General features: G+C 33.3%; 1 protein-coding gene across 1 annotated transcript; it reads left to right on the top strand.

The window, feature by feature from the left end:
* Window positions 1-4,057: 4,057 nt before the first annotated feature.
* On the top strand, window positions 4,058-6,451 carry LOC107955081 (uncharacterized). Its single transcript, XM_016890792.2, has 2 exons — window positions 4,058-4,536; window positions 4,922-6,451. Exon 2 carries the CDS (start codon window positions 5,008-5,010, stop codon window positions 6,025-6,027), a length of 1,020 nt encoding a protein of 339 aa, XP_016746281.1. The 5' UTR covers window positions 4,058-4,536; window positions 4,922-5,007; the 3' UTR covers window positions 6,028-6,451.
* The last annotated feature ends 5,259 nt before the right edge of the window (window positions 6,452-11,710 follow it).

Below are 11,710 nucleotides of genomic sequence, written 5' to 3' on the forward strand. Positions count from 1 at the left end.
GAATAAAATCACGATAGTTGTCCCAACCCTTTTCATAGCTCGATAGTCGAAGTTATCCCTTTTTATAATTTGATAGCCGAAGCTATCCCATTTCACAATTTGATAGCCGAAGATATCCCATTTCACAATTTGATAGCCGAAGCTATCCCATTTCACAATTTGATAGCCGAAGCTATCCCTTTTCATTGTTCGATGGTCGTCACTATCCCTTTTCATTATTGATGGTCGTCACCAACCCTTTTCATAATTTGATAGCTGAGGTTATTCCTTTTCATTATTTTGATAGCCGAAGCTATCCCTTTTCATTAGCCAATGATTTTTGATACGCCATTGAATTTTTCCACTGAAACACAATTTGAAATTATATAAATTATTAGCATTTAAAACATAATTTAAACTGCTATTTAAACGTACGAACTTACCTAGATGATAAATGTAGAAATGGAGTCGATTAATCCGAACCTTTTTCTTTGTTTCGATCTAGAGCCGTACGAGGTCTATCTTGATCTAAATGAATAAATTTTATCAATTTAATAACTATTCTATTCAATTGAATCCAAATTCATATTTTAGCAAAATTATATTTTTGCCCATATAATTTTAATTTTATTACAATTTAGTCCCTAGTTCATAAAAATGAAAATTCATGCAATTCACCCTTAACCCACCATTACTGAATTTCATGTATGTCCCTAGCATATATTTAATTTAATCCCTAGGTGTGGAGATCTAGAGGCAAAAACAGAGGGTAGCGGCTGAGTAAAGACGAAAAAAGGAGACCGAAGGCAGTCTCTCTCAACCAGCATAGGACATTGTGCTACTGAATTGTAGATTGGTTTGGCGACAACCATCTTCCTAAGTTCTTCCATTATTTCTTAATTTTTTCTCCCTTGAATTGAATTATTGAAACAATGTTGGATGTTATTTTGAACTTGAATTTTAATCACCAACCTATAAGCTAAATCTCATAGGGTTGGGATTTCAAGATGAAAACTTTTATTTTCTTTAATGATTGAAGCATATATTTAATTTAATCTACTATTTCATTCAATTTCTTTTATTTCCCAATTGTATGCGTACATTCCCTAGACATAGATGAGTGTGCAGTATGCCCCTAAATTGAATCTAATTCTGAAAATGTTGGATTAGTTAGACCAAAATTGAATGATGCAAGTGAGTATTCGATCGAATACTTGAAGTAAACTCTAGACATAGAGTAGCGTTTGTATAGAATGAAGACAAAACATTGCAGGGTACCGTGCTAAGGCCTATAGACACAGGCCAGGTAACTTGAGATCTAGCTCTCTAAAGAAGCAGGTCACTTTTGGTCTCTTTTTGAGTAGTAGATTGAGTATGATTTTGCTGAAGCATTACTAAAAGTAAGGGCAGATTCTTAGTAATCCCAACTTTCCAAATCAACATCATAGACCTTCAAATTGTTGTCACAACATTTTTTCCATAACAGTCTTAGTTATTTATTTATTCCCTCACATTTTATTCATGTAAATATTCTCGTAATTACCATTGCATTTTTACTCTTGCTTTGCCTTAGCATTTTCCAATATTAGTCAGTATATATTTCACACTCATCTTTATTATTTTAATTTACCACTGCATACTTAACTCGGCTTTTCCATAACATTAATCATTATCATAACTTGACCATTTCTATACCTAATTCGATCCCTATGGAGACAATCTCACTTATCACTTTATTACTTGATTCGACGTGTATACTTGCACAATTCACATATCATATTCACACATGAAACTAGCCATGCACTAACAATTTAGTGAATAATTATTATTTTAACCCCTTAATTTACGTTCTAATTATAATTCCTTAGTAAATTACACTTTTACCACTTATGCGATTTAGTCCCTATACTTAAATTAAGCATTAATTCAACAAAATTACCTAACTGAAATTCAATTTGGTTCTAATATTTACGAGTTTGGTTTACAAAAATGGGGTCTCGAAACTACACTTTTTGAAACCATTGACTTTCAGGTCATTACATTCTTAGAGATCAACTCACTAAATATTAAGTCAAAGAAAGAACATGGTAGACAACCATCAGTATCAGTGGGTAGTACTGGAGGTTCCGTGAGAAATTCTAGTATCCCAAACTAGGAGTATTGTGGAAAGAGGCATAGAAATGAATGTTGGAAAAAGTCGGGAGCATGTCACCAATACGGATCCTTTGAGCACTTGGCTCGTGATTGCCTAAAAACTATTAATGGTGTTCCTACTGTTACTTAGAGATTTGCTTCTGCAGCTAAAGGTTTCGGAATCACCCGTGGTTGTTCAATTTCAATGGGTATTAAAAGAAAAAAATAGATTCTATAGCACAACATTTTGAAGCTAAAGCTCCTGCCCGAGCATTTATGGTCCGAACCAGAGATGAGGGTGATGCTATCGATTTTATAGTAGTTATATTTCTTTTATGTTTTGCACCCATTCATGCTTTAATTGACCCTAGCTCTAGCATTCATATGTTAATTCTAGCTTCTTAAAATCGAGAAAATTGAAAAACGAATCATGAAGTGTGGAAATAATTGTCATGAGCCCTTTGGGACAATTTATGCTCGTTAATTAAGTGTGCAGACTTTATTCATTAAAGATCCAACATAAATTGTTCCCAATTGATTTGTTGATCATGTCATTTGGCAAATTTGATGTAATTCTGGGAATGGCCTGGTTGATCGAGAATAACGTAATCTTAGACTGTTTTCAAAAGAAGTTCTCTATTTCGAGTTATGAAGGTCAGGTAATTAAATTCAAAGGCATGAGAACGAGTGGTTCTATTTGTATCATGTCATCAATTCGAGCTAAGAAGCTTCTAAATCAAGGCTGTGAAGCATATTTGACTTATTTTATTAACTCAAATTCAAATGAAAGCAAATTGGATAAGATCCAGATAGTATGTGAATTCTCGAATGTGTTTCTAGAAGAATTTCCAAGGTTACCTCCTAATCATGAGCTTGAATTTGCAATTAAAGTTTACTCGAGTACAAATGTAGTGTCTATTGTTTTGTACCGTATGATGCCAACAGAGCTAAAAGAGCTAAAAATTCAATTGCAAGATCTTCTGGACCTAGGCTTTATATGTCCTAGTATACTGCCTTAGGGAGCTCCAATGCTATTTTTCAAAAGGAAATATGGATTAATGCGACTCGGTATTGATTATTTGTAGTTGAATAAGTTGACAATCAAGAACAAATATCCATTTTCATGTATCAACATTCTATTTGACCAGTTTAAAGGTGCATAAATTTTCTCCAAGATTGATTGCAGTATCAGTCGAGGGAGTCCATGTGGATCCCAAAAATATTGAAGCTATCTTGCAATGGAAATCGCCAAAAAATGTGTCAGAAATCTGAAGCTTCCTGGGTCTAGTTAGATATTGTACAAAATTCGTAAATGGATTTTCCAAGATAGCATTGCTTATGACAAAACTTTTGCAAAAAAAAAAACATATCATTCGTGTGGAATGACCAATGCTAGTAGAGTTTCAAGAAATTGAATGCAATATTGATAGAAGCATCAATTTTGACCTTACCCGAATCAGGAAAAGAATATGTAATATTTAGTGATGCTTTATTGAGTGGATTGGGTTGCATCCTTATGTAGGATTGTAAGGTAATTGCTTATGCGTCTCGACAGTTAAAGCCACATGAACGCAATTATTCAACACATGATTTAGAGCTGACCGTTATAGTATTTGCTCTAAAGATCTAGAAGTACTATTTGTATAGCGAAAAGTGTTATATCTATAGAGATCATAAAAGTTTAAAATATCTCATCACCCAAAAGGAGTTAAATTTATAGCAGCGTCACTAGATTGAATTGCTAAAAGGCTACGATTGTATAATTAATTACCATATTAAAAAAGTGAATGTAGTGGCTATTGCTTTAAATCAAAAGTCAATAGTTGAGTTGAGATCAATGTTTATTCAATTCAGTATATGTGATGATGACAGTTTATAAGCTGAATTGAAAGTAAAGCCTTTATTGTTTAATCGAATAAAAGAGACATTCCACAAATGCTAAGCTAGCATAAAAAGAAAAAAGGTTGCTCAACAATACGATAATGAAATTTTCAACATTTGTGTAAATATTTTACCTTTTGATCAACATATGATATATAATATGCTTTATTTCTTTGCAAAATGGCACTTAAATAGAAATGGAGTAAGGTTTTTTTATTTATTATTTATTATTTTATTTTTATTTTACTAAACCTATCTCTAAGAAAAAAAATTGGGGGAAAATGTTAATTGAAAAAATAGAAATGGAAATCCAAAAATCTCCTCCTGAAATTCACTCAATCTTAGTCTTCCCCTACCCTTCCCTTCTCTTTCTCATTCCCTCTCCTTCTCCCTCCTTCGCCTTCGGAACCCTTCATTTTCCAGAAGCTTGAAATACCATTTCTCTCTTTTGGTATTTCAAATCCCCCCCCCAAACAAAAAACCCTAATTTTCTCTACAATCCTAAACCAAGTCTCTTTCTTTCTTTTCCGGATAAATAATCAGGTATTTAATCAACGTTCGATCATTTTTCATTTAAATCTCATAATTTTCATTCGCATTATTACATCATCTTCCCTTTTAGGGACCTCCGAATTTTCGTTGTTTGCCCTTCGTTTTAATCGCACGCCTTTCCTCTTTCAATTTTCTTGCTATTCATTTTAATTGCATGATCACCATTTTTTTCCCATTGGTTTTACTGGGTAATTTCTACGACAGATTCTACAGATAGGGTTTTCAGACTTGAGTTATTTAGGTCGTTTGCATCGAATGAAACATTACATGGGTTTTCTGAGATTTATTTTTATTTGTTTATTTTGCTTCACAATTCAGATATTCTTTTTGGGTTTTCGTTTACCATTTAACATTGAATCTATCATTGATGTTATAGAATCGATGTGAATTGGAGCGGTTGGAATTTTCCTTCTACAGAATTACTCCTCATCTGGTGCTTCAGATTATAATAAACTGGATTTAATGGAGGCTAACGTTTGTGACATTAATCACTTAGATGCCGATGTTCTTTTGCCTCCTAGGAAGCGCCTGTTAGCAGGTTTTAAGAAACAGGCTTCGACTGCTAATGGTGCTTCAGATCAGCCAACAGCTGCTTCTTCCACTTCATCTCCTCCGTCACCTTCACCATCATCTGCTACTTCATCAACTGATGTTAATATTCATCTCAATAATCTATTGAGTTCCCATGTCAATGACCCAAACCTTTCTCCTGAGGAGATTTTTGAGGCCTCGAGAGCTGCAGCAATAGCTGCTGCTAAGGCTGCAGAGGCTGCCAGAGCTGCAGCAGAGGAGAAGGCTGCAATTGCAGCTAAAGCCATTGCTGCAGCTAAGAGTGCATTGGACTTGGTAGCAACATTTTCTGAAGATGCTGGTAGTAAGGATAGATACCTAAAAAGGAATAAGCTCAAGAAGCATGTCCCTGTTCAAGCCTTGTACAAAAAAGACCAACAACCAATTGAGAATTCTAGGGTGGATGAAGATCTAGTCAGTAGATTGAACCGGGCAATCAGTAGTCCTCCAAGAATCTCAAAGGATTCACCAAAATCTGAATGGAGAGGTCATCAACAGAAAAGGCCTAAGAGCTTGCCAACCTCTGATAACACAAAGGTTTCCAATGGGGGAATCATGTTGGGAGGAAGCCCATCTTCTACCTGCAATGGAGGTATAACAGCAGTTGAAATTGATTCCGATGACTTGGTTGAGGAGCATGTTAAAGTGGAGGCAAAGGTAGCCAATTACAAAAAATCCAGACCGTCAATGTTGGATAATGGTGAAGCAGAATCAGGTTATCTGAAGGAAAAAGCCAATGAAGATGCGTATTCCTCTGGTAAAAAGAGAGGAAGAGTGAAGCTAAAGAAGTTGCCCTTGAGCATTTGTTCCTATAGGGATCGAGTGAATCTCAAGGAAGAGATGATTACTAAGAACATGGGCAATTCGACTGCTGTTGTTAAGCCTGTGTTTTTCTCTGGAACCCTCTGCTGATGGTTTTCAAGGCCCCTGCATGTATCGAACAAAAGTATGTCATGCAATCATAAATTTGAGTTATGTTCATATAGCAGGTGGCTTCAATTGTTAGAGACAATAGCTGAGGTAGGATTCACAGTTGTCTTTTTATAGAAATGGAGTTCACACTTCGTTTTATCTTTTTTGCTCATCTCCGGTTTTGTAGTTGAATTTGACAGAATGTACATTTGAATGTTCAAATTGCTTGCCTCTAACAGAATAACAGCAAAAATTGAAGTTGAGGTAAAGAGGGATGCAATGCAATAAATATTAGATGTTTCTTCCTTGTTACTTTTTGCATATTCATCCTGCTTTCTGGGATGATCCATGTTAGATGTACTCCAACTTTAATGCCTTTGGTATTGTTTTTTCAGCAGTTGAATTATTTATATTATTTTTCTTCTCTCTCACCTCTTTTTTAATCTTGTTTCAAGGTAGTTGCTTAATAATTCATAATCTGTGTCTTGTCTAAAATATTTAAACCATAGCTGCTGTTTAATTCATGCCAAGTATAATGTATTATCCATCTCCATCATTACAACATGGTATTAATCAGACTTGTTGGGTAAAATGGTAGAAGAGTTAGTCTAGTTTTATTCATGAAACACTCAGAGAGCTTACCCTCAACACGAATCCAACCGGCCAACAGCCTAAACATAATCAGACCCTTATGACATCACTGACAAAAAAGACTACACCACATATGTTGGGTCAAAAGATTCGGACAAGTGGATCAGCTGAACCCAACTTCTAAATTTTGTGAGTTTACTAGTCATCTGTGCACATGCTTCCAGCTGGACCAAGTGGGTTGATCTGCAGTGACACCGTTGCATTCTATTTTGTAATTTCTGTTTTGTCTTCTTTAAAATCTACAGCAAATTTTCTAGATTCAAACTGAAGAAAAAGATTAATTTATCTATACTAGAATGCGACCTTGTTGCGGACAAAATAATAACCAATTACAGATAGCAATAGTAAAAGAATAGAAAATTTAAAAATACATATTGCATAAAATCTTAAAATAAATAAAAAAATATTGTAAAAAGAAATGTATATTAAATAATATATCACATAGAACTATATTAAGAAAAGCTGTATTTCCTGTTGCGGAAAAGAAAATACAACAATATAGGTCAAATAACTTCAATTGTTTATTTTTTAATTATTTGTTTTAGGAGAAAATATTTAATGCACTGTCACCAAATTGATACTTTTAGACTCTAAAATCAGGGAATTAACAAATGTTTTAAAATATAAAAAATAAATAAATATTTAAAAAATATATATGACAGATTTTTAAGGTTGTTTGTGAAATAAATAAATAAAAACACACAACCGATGTACCACCCTGTATTATATACAAATTTATAGTTTGGTATTTCAAACAAATTTTGTCAGTTTCCCTATACTATCATTCCGACTATACTGTTACTCCATTTCATATTTATAAAAAAAATCCTATTTGGCATGTAAAACTAATTAAGTTTTGACATGTGGACAACTTATCCACGTCATTTTATTGACTTATTTTCTATATGATTTAAAAAAGAATCTTAAAAGAAAAAGCTAAATAATAAAAGAAAAAAACCGAAACTTTAATGAAGAAAAGGGGTTGATAAAATCTCAAACTCTCTATCATTATTGATTTGATTGAGAATTTTGGGATTTAAGGTTACGGAAATTTGGGTCTGATAAAATCTCTATCGTTCTTGTAGAATTTGTGGTAATTTCTTCACCAATTGGTGATATCGACTTGGTGTGTAAAAGTTCCTAATGTATTTGTAATCCATTTTCCTGTTGATTCGTATGATTTGGATGTTTCCTGAATGAATCACTGACATCGATTTCTTCCATCTCTATGTTATTAGTGGATTTTAGGGTAAATTGGTTGTAAAAATCTCGAATAGAATACAAGTAGTAAGTAAAATAAGAAAATGGAAGAAATAAATATAAGAAATTTGTTAACTAGTTAGGAAACAATCTTACTCCGCGGAGCCTCGTTCAATGACCGATTCTTATTCAACAATATTCAAATTCATTTAGGCCCAATCTATCGTATAAGAAGTAATTGTAACTCCCAATGTTGACTCTAATTATTACAAATCACTCGTCCAAAAAAACTCATTTACATCAAGTATAAATTCTCCAATAAAAGCTTAACACAAGAGTGCAAAAAATACAAAATAAAAGATAAACAAATAACCAACCAAAATCACTCCAAAAGACAACTAAGCGGCACAACAACCTACTTATAGGCTATAAATTGACATCTCCATGTAGTCTTAATAACTCTCAATTATAATTTGAATATATCTCTTTAAATTATCTCCAAAAATTATTCTAAAATAAAATATTTTTGTAATACCCAATTTTTGCCCCGGGTACAAATAATAAACGGGCCCAAATGAAACTGCCCAATTACAACAAAACCTAAAATAAGTGACCCAAACCTAAAGCCCGATTACAGTTTAGCCTAAATAGGCAAGAACAGTTTCTGAAACCCTAGCAACAACAAGATCTTCGCGCCGCAACCATCACCAAGAGCCGAATCTCCATGCAATCACCTGCAAACACAAGAAAGGAAAGAAAAATCAAGGAATCGAAATCAAATCAATATTGGAAGATTTTTTTTATTTCTTTCTTTTCTTCTTGTATTGACAATCGCTATAAAAGCGATTTTAACTTATTGTAACGGGATCAGATTCAGAAATCAATAAAATACACAAATATTTTCACAAACAACCAGATACTAAGAGGGTACAAAGAGAATCAATCGAAGGTTGATATTTTCATTCTGTCATCTATTTTCTTTTTCTTTTTCTTTTTATTTTTATATACTGATACAAAATAAAAAAAATAAAAGAGAAAGGACTCATCTGGGTTCGGATCTGCGACGTTGCGAAGACGACTGAGGGAGCCACCCCCGAGGACCGGTGGCCGGAAGCCGAAAGGTTTCCAGGGCCTAGAGGGTATTTTTGTTGTTTTTTTGAAGTACTTGAGCCCGGATTCGGGTTAAGGGAGGTCGAAATGGCCGAATAGGGAGTTTTCCCTTTTCCGGCCACCGCATACGGCGGTGCCGGCGCCAGAGATCGGCGGCCGACGTGGTGGCTGGTGACCAACCTATGGTTGGACTAGGGGGCCGGTGCCCGGAGGAGAAGGGAGAAATTGAGAGATTTTTTAAGTTTTTTTTTGTAAAGAATGGAAAAAATGAAATTTTTGATTGAAATTTGGCTTAAATAGGCCAATCAAAACGGCGCCATTTGGAAGGAGGTGGGATCCGCGCGTCGACCCGATTCGGATCCAGGATCCGCGCGTTTTTATTTGGAGGGGAAATTTGCATTTTTAGCCCCTCCTCCTTTTAGTATATTTTCAATTAAGTTTTCTTTATTTTTTAATTTTCCTTTTATTTATTTTTTAATTCCAATCTCGTCCTTATTGAACGATGCCGTTTAGAGGAGAAGGGAAAATTTCCCTTCCAGCCCTTCTGAATTATTAGCGCGTTCATTGAGGTCCTTCGATCTTTATTTATTTGTAGATTTGCCTCCAGATTTTTCATATTCAGTTCAATTTAGTTTCTTTAAAATTAATTGACTTCCATAATGTAATTATTTCTTTTAATTAGTTTTTATTTATATATATTATTTATTTATTTATTTATTTTTTTAACAAATATTTTTATATGTACGTATATTTATTTATAATATTGTAATTTAATATTTTTATATATTTTTTATGTATCCATTTATTTTCCTACATATAGTTATATTCTCTATAATGTAATTATTATTATTACTATTTTTTATAGGTACATAAGTATATATATTTTTAACAAATGTTTTATTTATATCTATATGGATTTTTTTTAAAAGGGCTCAAATATATATTTTTAAATACCTATTCTATAAATATTATGTATTTTTAACAAAAATTTATTTGTAAATCATATGTATATTTTAATAATTTCTATGTTCATATTGTATATATTCTTTTCTTCATTTATTTGATTTGCTTCCCTCATTCGTTATATAATTGTGTTTACATTAAATGTTTTACATGTCATGGATTATTGTTATCAATTTTATTTATTCATTTATTCATATTATTCCTATGCCATCGTAATATTCATTATTGCATTGTATATTTAATGTAGCATCACATTATTTTTTTACTCGATTTCAAAATTTTCAAAATTGAGATGATGCTTGTATTTAGGATTTTCAAGGAAATTGAGCCCTAACGTATTGAGTTCCGATTTTCTTCGTTAAATCTAACAATCGAGCACTTCTCTTTAATCAAAAAATAAGAACTCAATATTGGGGATTCAACACGTTGTGTCCTAACGTATTGGATGTAACGCATTGATTTCTCGAAATGAAGATTTTTTTTTAAAAAAAACAATAAAGGAAATATTCTGAGTTTGGGATTTTGGAGGGATTGTGGCCTAACGTATTGGGCTGCGATTTCTTAAATCTTGAATAAATGGATATTCTTTTAAATTTTATTACACGAGTATTCTGGCCTAATTCATTTTTGAGGAAATTAGAATGTCGTGCCCTAACACATTGGGTGTGGCATTTTCTTTCTCTGAAATGATAAGGGTCTTAATACATAACGTTTAAGTGTTTTTGCTAAGGATTATATTTTTCAAATTTTCGACATTAAGACATTAATTAATTAACTAGGTACCAATTTTGGGCGTTACGAGGGTGCTAATCCTTCCTCGTACGTAACCGACTCCCGGATCTGTTTTTCTAAACTCGTAGACCAAAGCCGTTTTTTTAGGTGATCCAATCACACCTCAATAAAAGATTGATGGCGACTCCCAATTTCATTTTTAAAAGTCGACAACCTACAACTTTTATTTTTCAAAAGAATGGTTTCGACAATTTTAAACCAAATAAAATGAGTAGATAAATCACCAAATAAATAGTTTAACGAATAAGGATAAACCGTATAGGATAAGATATATCGATCTCATAGTTCCTTCAACCATTCAAATTCGACCACCATTGTTTGAGACCAAATAAAATACATTTTTAGACTTATTTGCTTATGGAGTAACACTTGCAAGGCCCAAGTAAAAATGCAACATATCACATAGGTTATTTCAAGATTTTGATTGATTAGACATCGAATCTTTAGTGCTAGATAATCTTGGTCCATTAAAGAGTATACACTAAAAGTCTGAAAGTTTTTTGCAATGGTTTCTTCTTGCTAGAGTGATGGGGATAAGGCACAGTCAGCTGAGGATTGTATCACTAAAAAAGTACGTCTTAAGGAGCAAGGAATTGAACCGGATGTTGGAATGGCAGTGGATCCAAACCTTGATCCACCACTATCTTGGAAAGAGAGATTAGCGGGGAAAGGTTTTGTTGAATCGAAAAACGGGAATGTTGTAGCGAGCTTGGGAGTAGAAGATTATTTTGATTTTGAGGATGGGGACATTAAGAGGTCTTTTGTCAATGGCATCCCTTTGATTGTCTTCTCAGAGAGGGTCCAACACTTATTAGTTAAGGATATGGCTGATACAGTAATGATCAAGCTTTTTAGGTTGAAATATTGGTCATGCGAATCTACAGAATAAGGTTTCAATCCTCTGGAAAACTTCTTTGCTGTTCCAACTCATGGATATTAAGAATGAATATTTTTTTGGCTAAATTCC

The sequence above is a fragment of the Gossypium hirsutum genome, chromosome D07 (assembly GCF_007990345.1).
Source record: "Gossypium hirsutum isolate 1008001.06 chromosome D07, Gossypium_hirsutum_v2.1, whole genome shotgun sequence".
NCBI classification, from domain to species: Eukaryota; Viridiplantae; Streptophyta; class Magnoliopsida; order Malvales; family Malvaceae; genus Gossypium; species Gossypium hirsutum.